This window comes from Doryrhamphus excisus, chromosome 3, assembly GCF_030265055.1.
Source record: "Doryrhamphus excisus isolate RoL2022-K1 chromosome 3, RoL_Dexc_1.0, whole genome shotgun sequence".
NCBI lineage: Eukaryota > Metazoa > Chordata > Actinopteri > Syngnathiformes > Syngnathidae > Doryrhamphus > Doryrhamphus excisus.
Genome location: NC_080468.1, coordinates 26,954,844 through 26,982,331, shown reverse-complemented (window position 1 = coordinate 26,982,331; position 27,488 = coordinate 26,954,844). Strand labels below are relative to the sequence as shown.

The window sequence follows — 27,488 nt, the reverse complement described above, 5'->3', positions numbered from 1 at the left end:
TTAACTGCATAGTTCATGGAAAAGTGCAAGGTTGCATCAGCCCTTTTCCCCAATACAGTGGGGAATTTTGCTTCAGTTTTAATGTTATTTCAAAGTGTCTCAAAGCAGCTACTTTGCCTCCCTTTACAAGCAAATGTTCAAAGATCTACACAGAGGAGAAAAGCCCGCCAACCCACATCGCCGGTGCTGTTCTTTGTCATCTATATGTAGCAACCATTTCCACTTGTTGAGTCTCACAGTGATGGAGGTAAATAATTAAGTTCCTTCAGCTTTTTTCCTTCCCTCCCTTGAGCTACCTAGCTGTCCGTGTAAGAGGCAGGCAGTTGAAGTATGAAAGTGATGTGGATAAATATTTAAGAACTTTTGTACGAAAACTGTATATATGTGTGTGTGTGTGGTGCTGAAATGTTGTGGACCGTAAATACGAAAGGTTGAACTGACCTGTAGATGAGTGTTTCGTCCACCGTGCAGTTGTACTGTATCTGATACATCCACACAACGTAAGCTCCGGACAAACGCCCCAAGTCCCATCGGATCTGAGCTGATGTGGACGTCACTCCTTGGACTCCAACCATCCTCCCTTCTTCCTCGTCTTCATCCTCGTTCTCCATGTTCCTTTCATCAGGCCTCTCCCCTTCAGCCGCCCCGCCGCCGTCACCTTCCTCATTCTCGCCGCCTCCTTTTTTTGTGTCCTCCACGTCACCACCACGTCCCATGCCGTTTATCCCTGTGCTAATATCCGAGGATCCCGGATCAGTTCGTAAAATCCCATTGGTCACATTCCTGTTCTTATTGTTCACGTTGTTATTACCGCCTGCTCCGCCCCGGTGCGGGAGAGGAATTATTTTAAGGTCAACAGTGGCTGTTGCTTCGCCCGCTGCATTAATAGCGATGCACGTGTACGCGCCGTCGTCCCGCGCCACTGTCACTAAGATATCCAGCGTGCCGTTGTTGAAGGAGCTGGTCCGGGAGGAGTTGGCGATGATACGATCATCAGGTGACACCCAATGCACCACAGGCTCAGGGTCTCCAATGGAGCGGCACTTGAGGGTGGCTCTTTGGCCTTCTAGAACCCACAGCTTGTGAGTGTGGCGGGTGATGAGAGGGGGCTCACATGTGAACTCCTCCTCGGGAATCGACCAGAAGTACCTGAGAGAAGGGAAAAAAAAGCAGCATGAGAGCATATTGATCATTTGCATATTTGCCTGACTAGTCTAGAAGTGTCATTTTTTTTCATCAGTTTACAGGAAACACACGAGTTTGCCTTGGAGTAGTTACTGCAGTGAAAGCTGATGCCAACAGATGCTCATTTTCCTCCTCAATACTTTGCTGGCACGGCATCGTTTTGACGGTACGCTTAGGCTGGAAAATGATGGCAGATAAATGCGGAGAGAATGCCAAGTAGCACTGTAATGACTTTTACGATGTTACATATCCATGAATTATGGCGGAGTCACTGCATCACTATGAGCAACACATCTTTCCTCAATTCAATTTAGCACACAAGACCTGCTTATTCCTGCAAATTTGCGTTCCACTTCTATTTTTGAACACATGATGATACAATTAAGGATCCAGAAGATGAGTGGACTGTACTGAAACGGATAGCTGCTAAAATCCAAATGTGACTACAAATATTTATGTTACCTTCCTGCCAGGTGCACAGGCGTGGCGCAGGTCTCCATGTCGTCTCCGCGGATAAGCCGTCTCAGCCACAGTAGCTCACAGTTGCAGTGCAGTGGGTTTCCTCCAAAATTCAGACTTATGACTGCATTGTAGGGGGTGGGGCTTATTGCACCTGTCTGGGACCTGGAGGGAGGGGATGGATGACGGCGTAGTTCAGAGGACTTGTACATCAGCATCATATTTGCGCGTGCGGGACTTTTCTCCGGGTAGTACGGCTTCATGTTAGGCTAATTGGCGACTCCAAATTATCCATAGGTATGAATGTGAGTGTGAATGGTTGTTTGTCTATATATGCCCTGTGATTGGCTGGTGACTCCACTTTCAATCTTTTTTGTCTCTCTCAATTTCACCTGCAAGCTGAGTTTAGACCAGTATTCCGGACTCTTGCCCCATGAAACTCACATTTGTGACTATTTTGATTCATGATGTATGTAATGGGCTGCACGGTGGTTGAGTGGTGAGCGCGCAGGCCTCACAGCTTGGAGACACGAGTTCAGTTCCACCTTTGGTCATCTCTGTGTGGAGTTTGCATGTTCTCCACGTGCGTGTGGGACTTTTCTCTGGGTAGTACGACTTCATGTTAGGCTAATTGGCGACTCCAAATTGTCCAGCATATTATTAATATGAACTTGGGTCTTTGGGCGATTAGTGATTAGCGTGCAGGCCTCACAGCGAGGAGAGCCGAGTTCAATTCCACCCTTTGCCATCTCTGTGTGGAGTTTGCATGTTCTCCTCATGCTTGTGTGGGTTTTCTCCTCCCACATTTTAAAAACATGCTAGGTTACTCCAAATTGCCCATAGATATGAATGTGAGTGTGAATGGTTGTTTGTCTATATGTGCCCTGTGATTGGCTGGTGACCAGTCCAGGGTGTACCCCTCCTCTCGCCCGAGGACAGCTGGGATAGGCTCCAGCACCCTCACGACCCTTGTGAGGATAAATGTTAGAAAATGAATGAATGGCTGTAATGACCTGAAATTTTGCACATGTCAACCTTTTGGCATCTAAATACTAAACCAGACTGGCACATCGGGCACTCTGTAGCTTGACTTGTGTGTGTGGTTTTCTTTTTTAAGTAGCATGCAAGTTGTTTCTATCATTAGAGTCGTTTCCGTGGTGGAATTAGCAAAGTTGATCAGCAAGGGAGCTGCGATCTCATTCCGTTCAATCATTTATTTTGAACTGTCCAGTTGTGTTGTCTTCACCACTTGAAAGTCGCTACCGTGAGTGAAAGCAATCCTTCTCAAATTGCTCAAATCTCAGTCATGCTGAGTCTGTCACAGCAGCCAGGGATGACTAGTTCTTTACTTGCTGTCAATATTTGGACGTTAGTGAAGTGTCACCTGTCAATAAAATGGATTCCTGAGTCTTATAAAGGCCCCATTTGGTCACCTTGATGCGGACTTGGGTAAAATACAACCCGCGGGCCATAACCGGCCCGTTAATCCTTTCGAATCCGTCACACTGTACACTTCTAAATTATTATTTTGTCAACCTTTAACATTGAAGCTGTTGCCAGCTTTTGCGGTGCTATTTTCATCTCATTAGATAGACGGATAGCTCGGCCTGCCAGACCAATTCTTGCACTCAATGTGGCTCGCGAGGCAAAGTAATTGCCCACTCCGGTCTTAATGCCATCTGCAACACACAGACTGAGACAAGCCAATGTCTTATTCATCTATGATACATGGAATGAGGACAGCAGATTTCATTAATCCTCACTGGAACAGCTGGCTCATATGCTCCTGTCTGTATAGTTGTGTGATTCAAGAAAAGTGGAGAGATCGGCAATTAACAAAGGAATTGTTCTCAGTGTCCGTTCACCACCGCCAGTTTGTAGCACAACACGAAGTATTAAACATTAAGAAGTACCTCGCAAAGAGAGGATCGGGTGGCAGGGTCCTTAGCCGGTTGGAGGTCATATCCAGCCTGGCCAGCTTATAGAGCTCTCCAAAGACTCCCTCCGCTATGTGGTCTATGAGGTTATGGTCCAGGTTCAGAGTGTGCAGACTTGCCATGTTCTGAATGGACTCCCAGGGTACCCTGTTAAAATCAAAGGCGTGTGACTCAGGTGTTGCAATCAGTCATCGTCTGCCGTTATTATCTCTGCTCTCTTCTTGTTATTTGACAGTTGGATGATAGACCGGCCACTCTGATTGTCGAGTGGCTAACTGACACTGTGGATTCACTGGTAGGGTAGTGTTAAATTTTGGACACAGCGCTCTCGTATGTCATGTAGCTTACGTTCTGAGGTTGTTGTAGGACAGGTCCAGGTCTTCTAAGGTGAGCAAGAAGTCATCAAACGCCTGCCCAGACACTTTAATCAGCTGATTGTTATTGATGATGAGATGTTGTAGATTCACCAGCCCTGCAAGGTCCCTGGGGCCCACTGTTGTTAGTCGGTTACCTGGAAGGGCAATTATATATAATAATAACAGAAGTGTATTTTGTAGCACAATTATAATTTGATGTAATAACGCTCGTGTGGAAGAAAAAGCTCACCATCGAGATGTAAGGAGCGTAGGCTTTCCAAATCAGCAAAGGCCATGGGTCGGATCAGGTGGATGGTGTTTCTGGATAGAGTCAAATCAACCAATCCACTCATGTTGACAAAGTCATTCCCACCCACTTCTGTGATGAAGTTGTCAGCCAGCCGCAACTCCACGGTGCGCCGGTCAACGTGCGGCGGGACAAACAGGAGCCCTTTATCAGCACAGAGTGTGCTGAGTGATTCGGAAAGGTTCCGACACACGCAGTGGAAGGGGCAGGCCGACACCACGCCCCACGTTTCCCCTGCTCCGATCAGAGAGGGCAGCAGGCAGCATGTGACCAGGGCAAGCCAATGAAAAGCCGGGAACGGGACAACGCTTGGGAAGGCTCTTCTCGAAGCCCCCAAGCAGGGGATGAGGTGGGATGAGGAGGGCGGCGATGAGCTCAGCTTTGGGGTACGAGGACGTGAAAGGATGGATGGAGGGAAGAGGAAAGGGAAAGTGGAATGTTTGGTCTCTAGATCAGGATGGCCATGTGAGGAAGGCGGGTGTCTGTTTCTGCTGGGGTGTAGGGTTGGGGGGGCAGGCATGGTAGAAAGCCAGGCTATCCACAGACCTGAACAGAAAGAAAATAAAGATATTGTTTCATGAATACTACATTAAAGAGTTGCTACCTTCTCTCCATATTCCTCTGAGGTACAGTATACAATTTTAAGCAGGCACTTTTATTTTTCATCGCCTTGAAACACCCTCCACACTCAACCAGTCCCCATAGTAACGGTTACCTAGAAACCTGTAAGAGAGGATTAGATGTGTTTTATCGTTGGGCCCTTCCTTAAGACTGTGGGTCAGGGAATTAAATTGGGTCACCCGCTTTATCTGCTTGGATTTTACAGCAAAACACAATGCGGTGTACTCCTCAGCCACTCCGGTCCACTTCGGGGCCCAGACTCCCCAGATGTACCGCTTATGTTATGACAAAGTGTAGAGATGAGTCACTGCAGCTGATTGTCATTCATACCGGTTGCCATGGTAACTGTAACATGGATGGAGGGTGACAGCAAGTGTTGATAACAGTCAGAGTTAAGACTATAGAAATAATGTAGTCGCTGTGTACGTAACCTAGCAGTAATACATCATGCTGACTTTACACCTTGGTGCAAATTGCTGGCTCAATATTTTCCATTAGCTTTTCTCTTTCCTCGTGAAACCAGAGGAGGCTTTATCATCCATCTTCAGTCTACGTCCTGTGAAATGGTTTGCTTTGTTAGACTTAAAAAAAAAAAAACTCAACAGAACGCTTCATTGGCCTATTTAAGAATCTTTAGCCTGTAATAAAAGATTTATGATAGCAGTGATGATACACTTTGGTGTCGCAAAGACTGTAAGATCAATTCAAAACGGAATGTCAGGGCTGATCATGGGAACTTTTTAAGTCCAGAAAGGTAGCGTTTGGTTAAATAGAAATCAGTCAGTTTGTCTGATCAAAACACAACCCCTGAATGTCAGTAGCTATCATATAAAGACATGTTTTATATTCGTAGCGGTGCATCATCTAAACCCAGTATATGTAATTAAGGCCCTGTCCAAACATATTTTTTCTGTGCGTTTTGGCCTCTCATACACATGCAAATGGATATTTTTGTCTTGAAAAATGTAGCTTTTGGAAAACTCTTATCAGGGTGATAATTTTTGGAAAACTCAGCTTCAGTTTGTGTTTGAGGACCGCAAAGACGGGGCTTTTAGCTTGTTGCCAACATAGTGGGGCAGATTATCCAAACATTTCATAAGAATCTTTCACTCTTTCACAAAATTGGCACAGATGGCGTTTAGGATACATATTTTAAGAAAAGTACGATATCCAACATAAAATGTAATATGGCTGCCAATTTTCAATATGGCCGCCAGAGCAAATTTGAAAAACATGTGCTTGTTGAAGTAGAACTCAAATAAACACAATATTTTTATGGTCAGAATACCAAATGAATGTATTATAATTTATTAAATCCAATAATGAATTCCAAATTCCAATATGGACACCATTTTTCAATATGGAGCCTGATACATATACATACATATACATATATGTATATACATATACATATATATATACAAATTGGTGTTTTTATCAGAAAAGTTGTATGCTTCTAAGCTACCTGGTCACAAAGTTTACCTGTCCTCTGCTATGTATTTGTTAAATTACTGTAACTTACAAATATTAATGTTGTTGGTTTGTATTACCTCATGACAGTGATGTCATAGCACAACCAGGGCACACTGGTGACATCACTGCTGCGAAACTCAGCATGGGGTTCAACGTCGGCTTGTAGTGTACCAAATGTAGTTGTTATAATTACTAACTGTTGTAGTATTAAATAGACAACTTAGTATACATAAGTGTCCCAAATGCTATCTAATATGTACAGATTATCACAATGACATTATTTTGTCATTATTTTAGTGCAAATACGATTTCGAACGACTATGAATGGCGGCCATCTTGAAAAATGGCAGCCATTTTGTATTTGAAGTTAGATATTGTACTTTTTTTGAGGTTCTATTAGGTTCTATTGCACAAGTGTGCCAATTCTGGTGCTTGTATCACCAAGTGAAAGATTGTTTCAGCAATATGCCCCACTAACAGATGACATAACAGTTATGTGCCATTAAGAGTAAACATACCAGCTTTCACTTTAAATTGATATATGAGCTTCAGACGACACTACTGCTCTCTAAAACAACTCTGGCCGGACCCCTACCTGGTGGGACAACTCTCACAAGCATGTGGTCATTTTGGAATAATGGCAATAATAATGGCAAGGACATCGTTTTTGTTTTATATTCATTCTAACTGTGCAACTGTGCTCCTATACTCCTTCTACCTTTCAAGTTATTGAACCTTTTAGGGTGTTATTGCACCCTTGAATGTTCAACTTTGAAGCCAATGTTTCGATATATCCCTTCAGGTTCAGGAACGGACAGCCTATTTTGGTCTTTGTCATCCATTCTCCAGCATATATCTCTCAGCAAAGTGTTGTTCCTCGTGTTTTCCATCTTGCTAACTTGGCACCATCTAAAACCCATTGTGCCTCTAGCGGTGCTGTAACTTTCTGCCATTTCCTTGTCTCATTCCCACAATCTGTTCCCCACTGTCTGGTCTGCCCTTGAGGCAACCTGAGGATGGCAGCATTATCAGTCACTGTTCTGCCTCGCCACGTCCTTTCTTCTCTCACTGCCGTCACTGCCAGTCTTTTGTACACCGCACCATCATTGGAGTGTTGACTCTCTTATCCTTTGCTTCATGGTCTCTTTTTGACCGTTCTTCTATTTTTTTTTTTTGCCATAGTGTAGCGCCGCAGTACACATTGACACGCACACAAATGATGGGTGAAAGCGATGCATCTGCTTGCAGATCGATCCCTCCCTGAGAGACGGATGGCTCCTTGTCCCATTTGGTTACACTCCTCCACTTCCATGAATCCCACGCTTATCATTCAACTTATTGATTTTTGCAGCAGGGTCATGATGGGTGTTGACTCAGTATGTATGTGCTTGCATCTGCACTTTGTGTACGTGTGTGTGGTGTGTATTCTGAGGTGTGTGCACTGTGTTTGTGTCCACAGCGTTCTATTTTGTTCTTCTGCATACCATCTATTCCAGGAAATGTCTCACTTGCACTACCATGCATGAAAAAACCTCATTCTTGCAGAGTACGGAGAGTGTATGGGAGAGGTGCAAAGAGCTCGTCAGAAGCTCTGCGTCGGGGCACGACACAGGCAGAACGCCCTAAAAGTTGCTGTTCCAACACTCACTGCAGCAGCTTGAGAGGTCAAATTCAGCTAGAATCAAGTCAGTAGTCGACATATTTGCTTTAAATCGTAGCGGTGCATCATCTAAACCCAGCATATGTAATTAAGGCCCTGTCCAAACATATTTTTCTGTGCGTTTTTGCCTCTCATCCACATGCAAATGGATATTTTTGTCTTTAAAAATTTTGCTTTTTGAAAACTCTTATCAGGGTGATGATTTTTGGAAAACTCAGCTTCAGTTTATGTGTTTGAGGACCGCAAAGACGGGGCTTTTAGCTTGTTGCCAAACATACCAACTTTCACTTTACATTGACATATGAGCTTCAGACGACACTACTGCTGCTGCTCTCTAAAACGGCTCTGGCCGGACCCCTACCTGGTGGGACAACTCTCACAAGCATGTGGTCATTTTGGAATAATGGCAAGGACATTGTGATTACATTGAAAGCGTCCCTGTTATATACAGTATGTCTGTCCTGTGCTGCATAACTACTGTCTTGGATGCCATTTAACAAGGACAATTCACCAGACACAGAATTATATCAGGGATGATGTCGTCACAGCCGATGGAGTTCTTTCTTCATCGATGAAATTAACGACACTTTACAGCATTGTGGTAATAATCAAAATCTGCTATAGATATGTTTTTATGCAGCATACAATTCAATGCATTTTTCTTACAAATTTGAAGTAAACTACTGAAAAGTAATGCTACTAGGCTAGCAGTCCACAAGTATCTTTGTGAGTCTATGAAAATGATGTAATCTTCTGAAATTGCCTTAACCGTCCAGGCGGCATGACAGCCTGTGGATGCATATTCGTGTGGACAGAAATCGTGTGGTTGGGGATATTTTTTGACATGGTATTGGGGCAAATGTGCATTTTTTAAAATATCCGCGTCCGTGTGGACACGGCCTAAGATGTGCTTTCGGGCTTGACTTGGTATAATGTGTGTTTTTAGCATAGAAGACCTCCTGCACTTGAAGACTCGGTTTCCTTTTGGCCTCAGTCTGTAATAGCCAAATGCCAAGTCCTCCTTAAATGCCAAGTCCAATTTGTAACCTTAAGACACATTGTGTGTTTGTGTATATTTGCATGTGTATTGTCTCATCGGGTCGTACATTTGAACCTTCCCAAATGCCATGAGCCACTAATGAACTCGTATTGATTTAAGCAATGTTGATAAACTTGAGGCATTTATATTAGCTCCAAAACACCTCTCTCATCACAAACACGGTAATCTGACACATCTGATTGAAACATTTGTAAAGAAATGATAAAAAAATGAAGTAAACCCAACACACAAAAGCAGCAATAAACAAGAGTAAAAGACAGAAGTTCTTGCTCCAAGTCCTCGCTCTTGATATTAATTTGCATGCAGAAACAAGCAAGAGCATACCAAAACAGTCTCCCACACAGTCATAATTATAGTGAGCCTCTTTCTCTCCAGGCTAGGAAGAACACAACGCCCACGTAGCCTCTTGTTGCGGCAGTCGTGTGCATTGGAAGCCCACTCATCCTTTTGATACTATCACTCCTTTGTCATTCCCCTGTCAAATCGCGTCTGCTTTAGTCAGTTGCCATGTATAGAAAGCACAGCACGGAAGGCAAGCAGTGCCGCATGTGGAGGCCCCAGAAGTGAGGCTAACTGCGGCTAATGCGGTAAGAGCTGAAAGGGAAATGAATGAAGAAAGGAGGGTGTGTTTAAAGAGCTGAGATGAAGGCTAAAAGAGAGGAGAAGAGTGGTGACGAATCAGCGGGTATGAATGTGTGTCATTAAGCAGATGGGCAGAGAAATATGTAAAGACGATAAACAGGTGAAGGCCGCCATCCATCACTGTTCTGGATGCAGGGAGGAGGGATTTGATGAGGGAGCCGGAGAGCTGTACTAGAAATGAGGTAGCGGATGGAGCCCAGAGACAACAGAGTCAAGGAGGCATGGTTGAAGATGAAAGTCGATGGTGAGCTCGGATCACAACAGCTTGCAAAACAGTTCCTAAGAAAATTAAATATTGTTAAGTCCAATATTTAATAATGCCATAAACAGCATGAGCCCCAAATGAGCGCACTTTCTCAAAAGTAAGACACTTTCCGGCTAAAACACACAATTAAATGCTGTTTTGTATCACAGCCTTGCAGCATTTCATCACAGCTGTATAGACCGGACATCTCTGCAAACGTGCCTTGGCTGCACTGTTAGTCAAAGCAAGCCACTGTCAAATAGTTCTCTTTGGTCTCTTTGAAATGCTGCTTTTTAAGCACAGGTTATTTTTATTGCTGATAAGCTGTGGGAAAAAAGTGTGAAAACCAATTTTACACGCCATTTTTAAGCTATTTACAAGAGGAGCCAATCTCTTGTGTGTGTGTGTGATGGCTGGAAAAATGTTGCACTGTGAGAGAGAGGCCGCTCATATTCTTAAGCAGACAGAGTGAATGGCTTTTTATTGCTTCAGGCTGTCAACTGTTGAACCACGACTTGTGAAAGCACAACATCTCCGTCAGAGAATCTGAAGTTGAGGTGGAGTGCAATTTTGAGCATCCTAAAACATGACCATGACTAGGAAGTCGAATTTTAAAAAACAAAACATGGCATTAGGCCTGCCCTACATTGTTGCTTGCACACTATTCCCACACAGTCAGAGGCAGAGACTTAAAGGAAAACTGCACTTTTACCCTTCATCCATAATCATTTTTATTTTTACGTGCAGTGTAAAGATATAAAAACTTAAAAAATAGAGGCAGATCATTAATGCACGTAATGGAACACAGCTAACAACCGGGCTCACACTGAATCCGTTGCTGCTCCAGTTCTGATCCAGTCCGGCTTGGCGCAAAATGCCATTCACACTGACTAACTAATCTTGCGGAATGCTTCCGGCAGCCACATTCATGATATTCTATATAACATGTAATGCTTACAGTATTTTGCCATGCTTTGGTCATAGCAACATAGAAATGAATGCTAAACCTAGCGTTAACTTTTCCAAACTCAAAAACACAGGAGCAGTGGTGGTAGCGGCGTGGTGAGGCGTCACTACACCAGTATTGTAGTTCTTTGGCGTAACAATATCAATGTGTGTTGATGTCTGATGTAATGACTGTGGATGATGGGCAAAATGATAAAAAGAAAATGGTTCCCTATATATGCAAAAGGTTCTCAAGTTCTAACAATAATATATGCTCTTAGAGCCTATTTATAAGGACAATAAAAAGCCAGTTTGCTTGGTAAAAAAGGAGGATTCATTGGCTCTGCCAACTGTCCGTCAACTACAGCTGTGGGATCTGTCATTCTGGACATTTTGTTTTATTGCAGTGAATAAGTTAACTATCTTAAACTATGAATGTAATGTTAGCACTGTACGTCACACACTGTTGGGATGCTAGTGTTTCTATCGTGTCGGTCCTGCTTTCTTGCTTCCTTTTAGATGTTATGTGTATGTGATATATGGTATTTATTGGGTATAAAAAGTAAAAATAGCTCTTCTTGGAGACATAAAATCCAAACGCTACAGTCACACAAAACAGTGTGTTCCCAGTAAGGCTTACTAAAAGCACTTTTAACTAAGATGAATGGATCCATAAATTAAGTCAGTGTTTTTCAACCTTTTTTGAGCCACGGCACGTTTTTTACATTGGAAAAATCTTGTGGCACACCACTAACCAAAAATGTTACAAAATGTCACCACGACCTCACACGTGCATCAATAAGTCTATAGGAGGAACAAGGTAGGTGTTGCCACACAGACCAATATTACATTGCTCTGCCAGTCCACAGACCACAGACACTCGACAGTAGCCATGTTTTTACATGACCAGTTTTTCTCTTTCCGAATGACCTTTCGGGAAACAATGGTATCCAAACAGAATAGTCAACAGGGCATGCGCAGTAAAACGTAAGCATCACGTGATACCGGCTTCCCCGAGTTTTTCTTTCACTTGTTGGAATAACTTCGTATTATCAGTTTTTCGTCTGTCCAGTCTTGAAATTTAGTTTGAATCAAAAACAAACTTTGCTTAGTCCAATGCCGATTGCTCGCCTCCATTTTTAAAACTGAAGAACGTCTGGATCTGCGTGTTACGTCATATCTGAGCATGAGCTGAAAGAACGCACCCGGGATCAATTTAAACAGGAAAAGATCAAATTCAATCTTGTTAATATTTTATAATTAAACTCAGGACATGTTTTATATAGATATATATTTTCTTTTTTAATAAAACTGGACTTGTGAATAAAGTATAGAAGTGTTTAGATTCTGTTCCACAGATGGCGCTAATGCATACGAAAGCTGCTTGCCAACCGCCAATAAACAACAGAAGAAGAAAAACACCACGAAGAAGAACGCACCCTGACAAATTTCCGTTTGAGCGGGTACAAGATACCTGAATTGGATTGGGGAAAGGAATATTCCATCCCTGTTCAATTCTTTCAGTTTGAGCAAATATACCAAATGCAATTGGAATATTTGTGTCCATGTATTCATGGCTATTCACATAATATTTGCAAATGATGATTAATCAATGTTAACTATAAAAAGTGATATTGGATAATTCCTCACGGCACACCTGACTGTTTCTCAAGGTACACTAGTGTGCTGCGGGACAGTGGTTGAAAATCACTGAATTAAGTAGTATGTCCACAAAGAGTCCAGGTAACCAGTCCACCTAACTCAAAACATCCTAGGCAGATGTTTTCTTGGAGTTTCTGTTATCTGCTGGTTTCGTCCTCTTGGAAAGTGTGCAGGGCTGGGAGGGTGACTGGGGTGACGCTAAATTGAAGTGGCAAACAACAGAGGTGACAGTGATTTTCTTTGGCACTCAGTTGGCTCACAGAGAGTCACGGAGAACTTTACATGATCTAGAATGAAAAGCTCCCATGTTCTCTTCTCTATCTGTCAATGTGTGTGCAGTTACGTCTTCATTGCTCCTTGCGGTGCCTCGCAATGACTGCAGTGCCGGTGTTATCTGTCAGGAAAGCCCTTGTGTAAGTGGGTAAGAAAGAGGTGTGTAACGTGGAGGCTGCTAAGCTGCAAAATGATGGGCACTGGCACTTTTGTAGCACTGTAATACTAGAGTGCTTTTATTGTCTTTATTTCTTTATTTTTGTACTCAAAGAGGCATCATTTTTCATTGCTAGTGAGCTTGTCACTGGTGCCAGGGAGGCGACTTAATATTGTTTAGCTTTTAGTCCAGATGGCAGGAGTGCAGGCGTATCAGATTGGATTGCACACTTGCATGCTTTAGGTTAGGGGCTAATAAAAGCCTTTAATTAACAGATGATGTCTTTTATTTGCCACATGCTCATTTTTTGATGCGCATTCCATATTGTTCCATTGATGTGCAACTCCCTGCTTTAGTATATTTAATTGCACTTGCTCCCGCCCTAAGTTGTAAAGGCACCACAACGTGGATGCACTTGTGCCTATGCTCGTAAAATTCATATTTATTCATATTTGCATGACACGCGATGGCAAAGTAGCTGACCTGCCACGCTCACTCAACATTATGCGCGTATACTTTTATCGCTTTCTCCATACTGCATGCTTCTACCACTTTATCGCCACCCTTCTCATTTACACCCTGTCCATCCCTTCCTATCGATGCCACTCTGCATGCTGTGTGTGTACATAGATTTCTCAACCACGCACGCTCAATTGTCCCACCTACAGGGTTGGTTTTATGGACCCCCAATTTGCAGACACTGCACCTTGTGTGCAGTTGGACAAAAGTAAATCGGATTGTGTTATCAGGCAGTGCGATTATAAAGCAGATTTTAAGAAACTGCTTCCATCACAGCTTGCAACCCTGAAGCAGACCCCTGAGTCACAGTGATGGACATATTGATTCAAACTACACCACACTATGTCCACTACTGCCTCAAAATAGAACGAAAAACATACAAAGTGTATTGTATGAAATAACTGGTTTATTATATGAAGTAAAAAAAAAAGTACAGTGAGAACTCTGTAGATTGGTCTCACAGCTGCATTAGTGGCTAAGATGGTGTCCAAAATATATAAGGAATGATAATTCATACACTTCATAGTTGACTTCATTCCCTTTCTAGGCACTCGTGACCCCTCCCCCTTCTCCCCCTCCCCCAGACGCCTTCCATCTTCCCAACTCCCTCCTTTCCCTTTATCATTCTCTCCCAAACCATCCCTCCGTCTGTCACCCGCGGTTGCCGTGGTTACAGTTTGTTCTGCTTATCAGGCGCCCGCTGTGCCTAAACAGACTGTTAATATTTTAATTACTCAATCTCTCAACCCTGCTTCCCTAAAAACAAGCCAGTCCTACTTATGAGTTAGTTCTGATTTGTGCGTTTCAAATAGTTCCTCACCCGGAGAGTAAATCCTCCATTCACATTGCCGACTGCCATTTCCTCTTCTTCTCCTCCACTGACTTGCTCATTTTTTGACAGTGAGCTTCCCATCTGCTCACGTTTTAGAATGCCAGACGCCCTCGCCGACACGTGTTGGGATAATTGAGGAAATGATATATGATTCCACCGCTCCAACCCATGAATTACTCAAACTGTATCACAAGGCAGGAGAGCAGAGGAATTAGCCTATGCTGAGTATATATAAGCCAAGTTGGAGGTCGTCTTTTTGCATGTTGGAAGGAGACAGCAAACATGTCAGCACCAAATGGTCCTGCATATGCTTCAATGTTGCATTCATGCTTTATTCAAGCAGGATCATAATGTACAAGTGCAGTGAAATACCACCGTGTTCTCAAGCCAGAGCTGCACACACATCCTGGTTTTGTCCTTTGCCCAACCCCCATTCCCTCTGCCAAGTTTTTTATGGAAACCAGTAAAGTCTTTTTTTGCATAATGTTCCTTCCAAACTTCCAAAGAAACAAGCATGACCTTCTTGACGGAGGTGAAAGAAAAAAGTCCCATCATGCATCCGCTAACCAAGCATATTACACCGTGTGTATTGGCCAGTGCATTACCAGAGCACCTTTTAAGACCTTTTGGGGTCATGCATGACAAATTGACGATGGCGGTGCAAAGTGTGGGGGGGTTGAGTATGAAGCGGCACTAGATATAATGACTGCCATCTTTCATGTGTTCAGTCATCTGGCGTGTAATGTCAGTCATCATTTGTGCGCTTCTTAATTCATCACTAACCATCTATTAATCCCCTTTTGTCTCGCACTCGTCTGAAGTAGCCACTTACATTGCAGCCTTTTCACCTGACCTTTTAACCCTCATCAAGACCGCCCTAGCCCGCCCCCCCGCCTCCCTTTTTCATTCTACTTGCATTACCTTCCCTCCTCACTTCATCCTGCACTCTCTCTCCTAGTCTCCATTTCTTTCCTCTTATCCTCCCATACATCCACTCAGTCAGTCTGATCTCCTGTGTCAGCGTGCCAAATCAGTCCAAGTGTGCATGTGCGTGCGTGTGTGTGTGTGTGTGTGTGCGCGCAAAGAGTGCCGCTGCTGCACAAAGCGCCCATAGCCACGAATCCCCGCACATCGACACCCAAACGGCACGCCAGGTGAGATTACATTTGAAGCCAAGCTTGCAAGTAATCTGATACTGGGCAGCTGGCGCATGTGCACACACACACACACACACACACACACTAACCTACACTAACATATACGCCCTGCAGGTGAAGGATGCTCAGGGGAATATAGTACAAAGTTTATTAAAGGTGGAAATGGATGAAACGGGGAGAATGGGATAAACATAACCCACACGACAAGTGCACTGACATTAGTATGTTACGGATGCACATATGTTTATTATTTTTAGCACAGTGCGTTGTGTGCGTGTGCACGCATCCGTATGGATGTGTGTGCTCGCGTTGTAACGAGAACATAGAGTTCCCTCTCCAATGAGTGTTCACTACATTGACATGCTCAATAATTCAGTACGAGAGAGCTAACTGCGTACATGGATTCACCTTTACTCTGCCAATATATGTCTACCATTAGTGTGTGTGTGCGTTTGTGTGTGTGTGCTTTACCTGTAACGTCTGTGCTCGACAACTGGAATCAGCTGCACATGTTATCCAGGTTGCTGTTGTTGTGTGTGTACCACATGCGGTATCTCTCCCTAGGGTTTTTTGCATATGTTGACCCAGAGGAGGAAGAGGGGGGTGTTTCATGTGGGGGGGGGGGGGTTCTGTCGTTTTAGTGTATGTGTCCGCTCAAGAAAAGACGGTGACTTTGGGTCAGCCGGATTTTAGAAATTCCACTTCTTAAAGCTTTTATGGAGGAAGACAACCTGGGAAATTCAGAATTCCTGGCCCCATCCACGGCCTGGTAGTCTGGGGTGGACACCACAGTTTAATGGGAGAGGGGGGGGGGGGACATCCACTTTTCTCGAAATCCTCTCAAAGGCCTTGATCTGACCACCTCATGGTCGCATGGGATGTGTCTATATCCTGAAGGCTTGAGTTCTGTCAGGATGGGCGTCCAGGAAGCGTCTCTTCCTCGCCTCTGCAGCCCCCCTCACTCCTCCGCCCGCTCCATCCTCACGCATCCCGGCCGTCGTCGTGGTTATTTATTCATTGCTCTTTTGGGATTGCGTCTCCCTTTCTATCACTCCATGACTCCATGCAATTAGTTCCTCTTTCTCACGCCACTTAGTTCCTTCAACGACTTCCGGGGAGTGTCACTGGGGTTCTTTGTTGCAGTTCGAGTCCCCTCGGCTGCATTCGTTCTCTCTTTACCGTATGACCTTGGAGAGATGCTCGGCGGGTTAGAAACCTACAAAAGAAGAGAGAGAGAGAAAAAAGAAGTGTCGTCTTGTTGTCACACCTCGCTCCAAGCTCGCAACGCAAGCACTCCTTCCATTATCGTCTCCTCCTAAATCCTGCCTTGCTTCTTGGCAGCCTGGCTCCAGTACCTGTCTGTCAGCGCAATCAATAGTCCTGGGACACCTCCTAACGTCTCTCTGCATGCCGAAACACGAGCGCACAAAGTAGTGCATTCATGCACACACACACACACACACACACACACAGGCTAACGGAACAAGCAGGCTATTGATCTGCACTGTGAATGTCAGACAGTTGAAAAGTGGACCTGTCAATCATCTTTGACACCGAGAAGAAGTCAGTCTCATTATGATGATGTTCGTTGTGGCTCAAAGTGTAATTTGCCTGCCTAACATTTCCTGCTGGATATCAGGAGCTGCTCTTGTTCGCACGCAGAGAACATCTAGATGATTTCTCTTCCTCCTCCGGTGTTTACTTTGCTACTTCAAAAGCGCAATACGGCTATTTTGTCTCCCTTCATCCCCTTTTTGGACTCATTTTCAGCCACTTTCATCCTTATCTAACATGCTAGATGAAAAGATGGACGTACTAACCTTGTTTTCCGGATCATTCCACCTGCGACTACAGAAGCCTGTCACATCTCCATCTCTGCGACACGCTCACTATCTCAGCTCGGCGGCAGAACAACACCCATCGCTCGCTCCCCCCCCGCCGCCACTTACCCCCCTCAAGCCCCTCACTGGCTCTCTCGCTCTCTCTCTCCCTCGCTCTCTCTCTCCCTCCCCGCCAGTCGGTCGTTCCCTGGCTCAGTCTGGACAGCTGCGGCGCTCTGTCTGCCACCTCTGTCGCTCTTCCGTCGGGCTTGCAGGCTGATTGAAATTTAAGTCGTGTTAATCCCACAGAACAGGTAGTGAATGCAGGCCGTGAAGAACAAGAGACGAGCCAGCTCTCGCTCTCTCTCTCTCTCTCTCACTTTCTCTCCCTCAGAGTAGTATTCCACTGAAATTCCTTTTCCTGCTAGTCACGTCTTCCCGGCATTCATCTGCATCTTATCCACTTGTTTAGACTATTCCTCAGAGAAACAGGAGAGGACGGAAGTGCGGTCTGTCCCTGCTGGCGCCAATCACAGACTCACACACAGAGAAAAAGAGAGAGAGAGAGAGAGGCATATGGAGTATTGTCGTGGGGGTGCAGACGAGGAGAGGGAGAAGAATGGGAATGATGTGGAGGATGGAAAATGCTGTGTTGGAAACTAATTAAAAAGGCACACATACTGGAGGTAGCTTAAGGCTAATTGTGGTGCACTGATCTATTTCCATATCATATTACTCTTTTATAGCGAGTCAGGGGCATTTGTTTACCTGAACCGCAACACAGGCAGGAGGAGAATTAGAGAGAGGGAATTTAATGGAAGGAGTACGTTTTTTTAACTCAGCTAATAATGATTTGGAATGTATGAAAATGTAGCTCTTTGACAACATGGTCCTTAATGAGTATTCGAGCGGCAGCTATCAGGTATTTTAGTAATTCCACCAACTATTCCTTTGATTAATCGAGATTAATTCATTCATTTTCTACCGCTTATCCTCACGAGGGTCACAGGGGGTGCTGGAGCCTATCCCAGCTGTCTTCAGGCGGGGTACACCCTGGACTGGTCGCCAGCCAATCACAGGGCACATATAGACAAACAACCATTCACACTCACATTCATACCTATGGACAATTTGGAGTCGCCAATTAACCTAGCATGTTTTTGGAATGTGGGAGGAAGCCGGAGTACCTGAGGAAAACCCACGCATGCACGGGGAGAACGTGCAAACGCCACACAGAGATGGCAGAGGGGGTAATCAAACCCGGGTCTCCTAGCTGTGAGGCCTGCGCACTAACCACTTGTCCGCCATGCAGCCTACTAGGAAATTACCACAGATTATAAATAAAACATAAATAAAAAATAAAATATTACTTTTGACTTAAAAAATATATGGATTTTGAAATTGAGATTACCCCAACTTATGCAGTAGTTTCATGCTTGTGCATTTATGAACACTAAACATAGACTAAATAAGAAATAGAAATAGGACAAATATTTTTATATATATACGTTTTTGAAATGTTTAAGTTAAAGTTAAAGGGGACCTATTATGCTCATTTTTCGACACTTTGTAATGAGTTGTGAACTCCTATAGAGCGGCTACACACAATAACTCATAAAGAAAACCTAATAGATCTTCCAGAATCTGCACCCATTCCAGCTGTATTTCCTTGGATTTGTGCTTCCCACCAAACGGTCTGTTTTAATTTATTCCATCAATGGCCCGCCTGTGGGCACACCCACTCCACTGTGATTGCTCACACTCACAAACTACTTCCTGACTACTGCCAACTGCCGTTCAGAAGCCAAAGCTGGGCTGAAACGCTGTGGAAATACGCTAAAATGTAGAATGAAAATAAGAGTAAATTGGTAGCTTGAGCTCAAAATGGGAATTGAACCAACCATCTCTGGTTCTGGATCTGGGCACTCTCAGAGCTGCGCTATACGACTTTTACTAATATGCCATTTATAGGTCAGAAAAGTGGAAAACGCATAATAGGTCCCCTTTAAATACTTAGTTCTTTACATAGTTGGATGTTCTATTCCATTTGCACAACAGTATGTGAAATTCATTGTCAATCTGTGATGCTTCCAAGGTGGGCAGTTTGATTTCACAGAAGTGTGATTGACATTATGATTGATTAACCCTTTAAGTGCCAAAGTCACAAAATTGGACAAGCAACATTGTTGCTTAATTAGTGATAACCATCTATGTGAAGACAATGAGAACAGTGAATGTAGTGTCGCCCAATCATCTTTCTTTGATTATGCCACGCCTGTGTCCTTCAATTATTATACATTTTCCACATACAGTACCGTGAAATTCGGCTTCTTTGTCCTCGTTGTCTTCCCACAGCGGCCACCGTAACGATGCAATCAAGTGTCATTAAATATGGCAGCTTCCTTCAGTGTCACTTTGCATTGAGCGTTGATGGTGAAGTGGAGGTGTGGAGAGGGTTTGACATGAGGCGGAGTTGCGTACGCATACTTGTACTCAAGGTGAGAGCCATACAATGCCACGCACTTTTGCAGATGAGATGTCTAATGACTTGGATGTCTTGGATTATTGGATTACTGCCATGCCATGTAATGAAAAAACCAAAATAGCTGGATCAAATTCTACATTATTGACAAAACTCCTGAAGCATTAATCATCAATAACTGATTGCTCTTTGCGATTACTGGGATTGTGCCATCGAGTATAGCTAACTCTTTTTCTTCACTCATGCAGTATAGTCTTTCTTTGCAACTTTCGGCCCCATTGCCTGATTAAAATCCGAGCAGTTCCCGTGCTCCCATCAGAGGGTCAAGGGGAGGAAATGGCATGACAGACATATGGAGGAAGCCTGGGAGATGAAAGTGGGCAGGTTGGACAAGGGGAAGACAAGCTCTTACCGCCTGTAGCTACTCTGGGGCCGATGAGAAGAGGGGGCATGAAGCAGAGAAGAGGAAAGCTCTCTGAGGGCGTTAGCGAGATAAGCTTGCAAGAGCGGGGTTAGAGAAGGATGGATTTGAGTCGGCGGGGCAAGGAAGGAACACGTGTAGCCAGCACTCTTTCAAAGCCAGAGATGGATGTTAAATGGAAGCAGGTGCATCATTGTGTATACACTCTGCTTGGGTGAGAACCTTTAACATCAGACTCAGATGTTGCGGTCGAGTGCTCGCTGACGTTGCCTGTCAGCATGTGGTGATGAGGTATCACCGAGGTGGATGGAAAGAAAGCAGACACTGATTTGCTTTTGTTATGAATGAATTCTTCCCCCCAGGAGTTCATTTTCATCCACTGAATATCTCCCTGTGTGTCTTGCAGTGTTTATCTCTCCATCTTCTCCAGTGTGTCAGTATTCCCTGTGTCCTCCCTTTCCACTCAGAGTAATTATTTGGCCTGTGGTGAGGCAAAAGTATTTTTGGACCTCCCTCGGCGCGAGAGGTTTGATACCTCATCCAACCCAATCATATCCCATTAACATGTTCTGCTTTCTGGCTCGTTGGCTCACAATTAATGCAACCTCCAGTGGATTTGGTCGGGGGGGGCGACCTTGCTCTGTGGAAACATGGATGAACCGTTGATAGATGAAGTGAGTTCACTCGTCAGGGCAGAAAAACATCTCATTACGGAGCTACTTATCGGTTTATGCATGGTTTTAGCTCATGTTATTGGGGCTACTTGTGATGTCTTTTATATCAGTATTAAAAGGGGCCTATTATGCTTAGGTTTCAACACTCTGTGTTGAGTTGTGGACTCCTATAGAGCAGCTACACACAATAACCCGCATAGAAAACGTTGTAGATCTTCCAGAATCTGCACCTATTCCAGCTGTATTTCCTTGGATTTGTGCTTCCCACCAAACGGCCTGTTTTGATTTATTCCACTAATAGCCCGCCTGTGGGCACGCCCACTCCACTGTGATTGGTCACACTCCCAAACTATTTCCTGACTACTGCCAACTGCCGTTCAGAAGCCAAAGCTGGGCTGAAACACTGTGGAAATACGCTAAAATGTAGAATGAAAATAAGAGTAAATTTGTAGCTTGAGCTCAAATTGGGAATTGAACCAACCATCTCTGGTTGGTTCTGGATCGGGCACTCTCACAGCTGCGCTATACAACTTTTACTAATATGCCATTTATAGGTCCGAAAAGTGGAAAACGTATTTGTGCTTCCCGCTAAAACGGCCTTTATTCCACCCACGGCCCACCTCCAAGCACACCCACTCCGCTCTGATTGGTCACATTGCCAAAGAACATCCAAACTACTACAAGCAACACATTCTAATTTAGTGAGTATAGGAGTTAATAATAAAAGAATAAAGTCTTTGAAGAGCTAATTGAAAAGTGTTTAGGAGCTACTGGCAGCTCATGATCTACTGGTTGGAGACCCCTGACTTACGTATACAAAGAGTAGGCAACGCTGGTGCTCTTTCAACCTCGCCTGCCTGAGGCGGAGCACTCATTGTCAGGCACACTTTGTCAGAGGTACCACTGGTGCTGTGGAGCTCAGAAGCTGGACGTGATGGCGCCACATTTACTAACTGCAGACAATTTTGGCACAACATCTGTGGAGAAAATGTGGTCATTACACATTTTTTGCGGGACTACCGTGTTCCAGACTGAGCACTGTAGTACTCTCCACCTCCATGGACACACGGCGTATCCGACATTAATACACCTTTTCCGGTGCGAGCGCCTTGCTTCTGGCTTTAGCAATAGTTTGGTGGATATTTCCCGTTCACAAAAACAGTCTTGTGTGAAATGCCGTTGACAGATGAAAATATATTTCTCTTGGTGGGAATCACCAAATACAATAGCTTCTGCCTGAGCTTGTTTCATACAAAGAGAAGCAGAGCTTTGGGGAAAACAGAGAGCCTAGCCCACTTACATCCACGCTCATGTAAGGAAGCCCGTCTGCTGTGACATCACAAAAGAACAATTTTACCACACCCCCTGAAACCGAGCATTTAGAGCCATCCCAAACGTCTTTCAAGGTTCACTTCCAAATGTGCAAACCTCATTATCTGAAACTTTGGCATGGTTTAACATGAGAATACAACATTCTAACTACATTTATAGGTCAAAGAAGTGGAAAAAAGCATAATAGGTCCCCTTTAATGTGATTGTGGTTTTTTTAAATCAGCAGTTGTCGATGTTGCGCATTTACCGACAAAGGGCGATAATAATGAATTTTGAACCTACGCTCGTTTGTTGACATCATGTTCCTCCATTTTTGAATATTATTTTGCTTCTTCTGTTTTCATATGCTATTTTATACTTCTAAGTAAGAGCTGCTGTGGTGATTTAGTTGTGTCTTGACTTCATTGGCAAAAAAATACAGTCATCACGCCCTCACTTGCATTTTTATAGAAAATGTTTTGTTGTTGAATGCAGCCTACTATTCGTAACAAAATATGCTGACCTGAATCCTATTGAGATGGTGTGGCATGACTTTAAAAAGGCTTCATGTTTGAAAACCCTCCACTGCTGACTAAATAGAAAAGACTTATGAAAGGATGCAGAGCAAATATTGTTGCACACCTGTGCATCATTCGCTTCTACACTTCGCACATGAGACTATTTTTAACCAGCACACAATATAAACACACAGCAGGTTTAAATATGCACACAATCGGGTAGAGGTTGGCAGGCTCACATGATTGCACATACAAATCAGGGCATGGTCGCCACACACATCCACACTGTTCCTCAGCTGTGATGTTGGAGCGAAATGCTTTGGAGTGGGAGGCTGAGGGCGGTTCTCATCTATTTGTCTCAATCCAAACGTAATGAAAAGACAAGGACACGCCAGAGTAGGAAGCCACGCCTTCTAGCTTGGTCCTCGGATCAATGTGCATGTCGTTGTACTTCATTTATCTGTGCTATGCTATGATTAGTACTATGTTCTCCTAAATGACTAGACTGCAGACTGCTGCCAGGATATTTTCCTCGCCGCTTGGAAGTGGTCAGTGAAAAACTGTGGCGCTTTCATTTGTCTGTGTGGCTCTCTCCGTGTTAAAAAGCTTGACGGATACACTCCGATTTTACAGCAGAAATTACTTCAGGGATGTGGCGGCCGGATGGGGAAATCAAAGATGCAAGGCAAATGTTTCCAAGAGTGACTTGCCATGCATAATGTACTGGCGGGATTTACAGCAGGAATAAAGGCGGAAGGAGGACTGATGATTGGCCTTTACCTTCTGCTTAACTCTTACTGGCTTATCTATCTAATCTCACACGACTTTACATTGGGCTTTGGTTACTGTAGCAAAGCAATTTGAGCTTAGTTTGTTCCACCATCAGACAACACATTAAGAGGTTTTCCACAGTGGGAGAAAGAGCGTTTTCTTTTCACAAAGTGAGCTTGTCACTTGAAGTATCACACTTGAAGTTTATTTACAGCCCACAGAGCGCTCATCAAGACAATGCTGCCAAAAAGCTGACTCAAGTTTCTCACTAGCTGACACCTCCGGCATCTTTAATTAAGCTGTTACAATGACATGGATTCTCAAAGTTGGACTCGATCTCCGGTAGAGTTGTTGGAACGGTACACTTAAAAGGCCAGACTTGAGAATTAACATCCGTTGCCATGGCAATGACATGTAATTATGGACAAATCTGAGTGACTATTCTATTTCTATCGTCACGTTCTTGTCCCCCCCCACCCACTCCAACACACGCACCACCACATTGACTCCAATCAGCCTCCACAAGATTGAGCGGAGTGAACTTTAGCAGCGCTGGCAAATTAGCATGTTTTGACACACGCTGCACATGCTCTTAGCGGGAAGACTACTACGCCGCACCTAAGGGGTAAATCTGAGCTGGAAAGACGGTATGGGGTGTTGCTGCCGGGCATTTTGACGTCACACTTAAGAAAGGATTGTATGTTTCGTCACTTTCAGAGAGAAGGGGAAAAAAAGGATTAGTTTCTCTTTTAAAGATTTGAGCACCTGAGTGCTTGAGGTGTTCTCATCTATTGTCATCCCCCTCAATGACGGACTTTGTCTCTTTATCTGTAAGCTGTACACAGCAGCAGAGGGGTCAGCACCAAGGACAGCTGCCTGTGGAACTGCATCAAGACGTGTTGTCTCTTTGCAAGCATTCATTCATTCATTTTCTGCCGCTTTTCCTCACGAGGGTCGCGGGGGTGCTGGAGCCTATAGCTGTCTTTGGACTGGTCGCCAGTCAATCACAGGGCACTTATAGACAAACAACCATTCACACTCACATTCATACCTATGGACAATTTGGAGTTGCCAATTAACCTAGCATGTTTTTGGAATGTGGGCGAAAACCGGAGTACCCGGAGAAAACCCACACATGCACGGGGAGAACATGCAAACTCCACGCAGAGATGGCCGAGGGTGGAATTGAACCCTGGTCTCCTAGCTGTGAGGTCTGCGCGCTAACCACTCGACCGCCGTACTGCCGCTGCAAGCATTCATTCATTCATTTTCTACCGCTTATCGTCACAAGGGTCGCGGGCGTGCTGGAGCCTATTCCAGCTGTCACATCTAAGCTAAATATCACAACCACATCTCAGTATGACACATTTATTTCCCACTCTAAATATCTCCAACACTGTCAATTAATGTTACTATTTCTGCTATTAAGGATGAATTTCTGTTTCAACTCTTACATATAATTTGTGATATTTATGCTGTGGTGAGGTAAGAGTGTAAAAATATAACATTAGATAGGATAAATCCCAAAAAAGAATGATAGTTCATTGCAAATGAGGCCCCCAGGATAATTGAGTTAATAAGACCTGCCTTAAAGTGTGTGGGTGTACCTAATGAAATGGTGGTTAGCGCATCTATTTATTCTATTTTAACAGTGGAGAAACACACATTAGCTGTTTTTTCCTGTAACTAAGCACACACACACACACACACACACACACTTACACAAAGTTCAAGTGAACACATTCAGTGACCCCCTGCTGACCGTGTGACCAGCCAATCAGTGGATGCTGAGCTGAGTTATTAGCAGCCAGCTGGGACCAAGCACTGTAGAATTGACTGTGTGATTGTGTATTTATAAATACGTGAGTGCTTGCGTGCGTGTGTCTATATAAGTACTTCCAATTCATGCATTTCATGTTGTCTTGTGATCCGCCCGTGGCTCCCTATAAAAGCCTCATATGTTAATGTGCATGCTTGTTTCTTGTCTACTCCGCTATATTTGTGGCTGCATCCTGCGCGTGTGCGTGCACGTGTGTGCTGGCGTTTACAGCGTGACAGATGGGGCTGAGTTGAGACGGAGGAAAAAAGATGAATGACCTCACAGCACCTCCTTTCAGCTCCTAATCACTGAGGGAGCACACAGAAGGGGAGGTGTTAGTGCTGGGAGGCCGACACGGAGATCAGGCGTGTGTCAGACCCAAAAGTGCCCTTGTCCCTTTTTCGGATTATTTGCCTTAAGGAGTTCTGGCAACATACAAACTGTTAACCACTGCAGCAAATAATGAGCATGATAACCATAATGAAATATTTAGTCGGAAATTGTACCAAAAAAATGTTTTACTTGCAAGAAAACCGCTGGGGTGTCCCAGTCATGATCCTACACCATACACTAATAAATATACTAGTTTTTGGCACTAAATACCATCATTTGTGTTTAGGAAGTTAGGATTGTGGCACCTTATGGTCAATTATTCGGAAGTTTGCTGAAGAAACTCCAGTCCTTGATCAGGTGATTGCTGCAATTTCATTTGTAATGTCCCTGCTTCATCAGATGCCTTAATGTAGGAAATGTGTCTTCGTCGTCTTTCTCTTTGGGCTTTTCCCTTCAGGGGTCGCCACAGCAAATTGATGTCCTCCATCCAACCCTGTCTTCTGCATCTGTCTCTCTCACACCAACTATCCTCATGTCATCCTTCACTACATCCATAAACCTCCTCTTTGGTCTTCCTTTATGCCTCCAACCTGGCAGCATCCTTCTACCAATATCTTCACTATCTCTCCTCTGGACCATCTCAACCATCCCAACCATCTCACTCTGGCCTCTCTGACTTTATTAACTCCAAGGCTGCTAACATGTAATGTCCGTCTGATGTACTCGTTCCTGATCCCATCCATCCTGGTCACTCCCAATAAGAACCTCAGCATCCTCATCTCTGCTACCTCCATTTCTGTTCACTTCCTGTCTTTTCCTCAGTGGCGCTGTCCCTAGACCAAACAACATGGCTGGTCTTACCAGCGTAGGAAACATAGGAAATGCATAAAGCAAACAAAAGTGGCCAACAGGCGGACAAAGCCAAAGCAACGTACAAACACAAGGAAAGATCCAAAACTACACAAACAGCGTAACAATGCTACAATCACAAAAGCTGCAGAATCAAAAACAAATAAAAAGAAAATTGCTGCAAATGCCCAAAACAGGCACAAGCCCCTAAAACCACTGCATGAGAGAGAGCATTAAGTTAGTAAATATACCAGGGGCGCCAGAACAGAGGGATGTCACTCTTCAAAGACTTAAGATGCCATTTTTGTCCAGTATTATAGAACAATGAAATTGTATGGTCAAAAGTATAACAAAGAAAAGTGTACCTTTTCATTCTACTGACTTACTTCTGGGTATCTCGTTCACGTCTTTAAAGGTCAGGCACCCTTGGTAGCCTGGCTAACTCCATGAAGTTGCAGCCTTTTTCTCATACAGCTGCTTTTGGGGATTGAATTTGCAGAATTTTCTTCTGCATCCTTCAGCGTCTTATGTTACTGCAGCATTTTTCTATTGCACGTGTTTCTGTGTTTTTACTTCTCAATCATTTCTGTGTTTGAAGCATTTAGACGATACAAAACTGTACAAAAAGGGTCTAAAACAGGGGTCTCCAATTAAAATTGAGTAATTCCCGACCTTATTTTGCCTTCAAATTTATTTTGGCACCTAAATTGCATTTATGTTAAATGTTCACCCGATCACCCGATCAACTTCTTACTTTCGAGCCAGCCATGGTTCTATTCGAATATTAGTGGCATAGGAAATGGATTTGAGTGTATACTGTTTTACTGTTTACCGTAATAACAGGAATAATTGCGCCGGCAAACTGTTGCTGCAATCAGTCTGCAAGCTTGATTATATGTTAAAATATTTTAATTTCACTTTAATTGGTCATGGGTCCATAAAGGGTCCAGATCCAGGCCGAGATCCTCCATTTGGTGATGGCTGGTCTAAAATGAGTCCCC

General features: G+C 44.0%; 2 protein-coding genes across 3 annotated transcripts in view; one reads left to right on the top strand and one right to left on the bottom strand.

Moving 5' to 3' along the window:
* LOC131125147 (leucine-rich repeat and fibronectin type-III domain-containing protein 4) overlaps window positions 1–17,854 on the bottom strand; it is a 28,338-nt gene extending 10,484 nt beyond the window's left edge. The window contains exons 1-7 of one of the 2 annotated variants that reach the window (XM_058066387.1): window positions 17,310–17,854; window positions 15,961–16,705; window positions 4,188–4,790; window positions 3,930–4,092; window positions 3,558–3,728; window positions 1,648–1,809; window positions 442–1,149 (exon numbers count right to left, since the gene is read on the bottom strand). In XM_058066387.1, the coding sequence (XP_057922370.1) occupies window positions 442–1,149; window positions 1,648–1,809; window positions 3,558–3,728; window positions 3,930–4,092; window positions 4,188–4,764 (1,781 nt within the window). In that variant the 5' untranslated portion in view covers window positions 4,765–4,790; window positions 15,961–16,705; window positions 17,310–17,854. Of the gene's footprint in view, window positions 1–441; window positions 1,150–1,647; window positions 1,810–3,557; window positions 3,729–3,929; window positions 4,093–4,187; window positions 14,044–15,960; window positions 16,706–17,309 lie in introns of those variants that run through there. The other variant, XM_058066388.1, reaches the window with a different exon arrangement.
* LOC131125146 (pyruvate carboxylase, mitochondrial-like) overlaps window positions 1–27,488 on the top strand; it is a 215,252-nt gene that overhangs the window by 140,289 nt on the left and 47,475 nt on the right. The gene's annotated exons all lie outside the window — the stretch shown is intronic.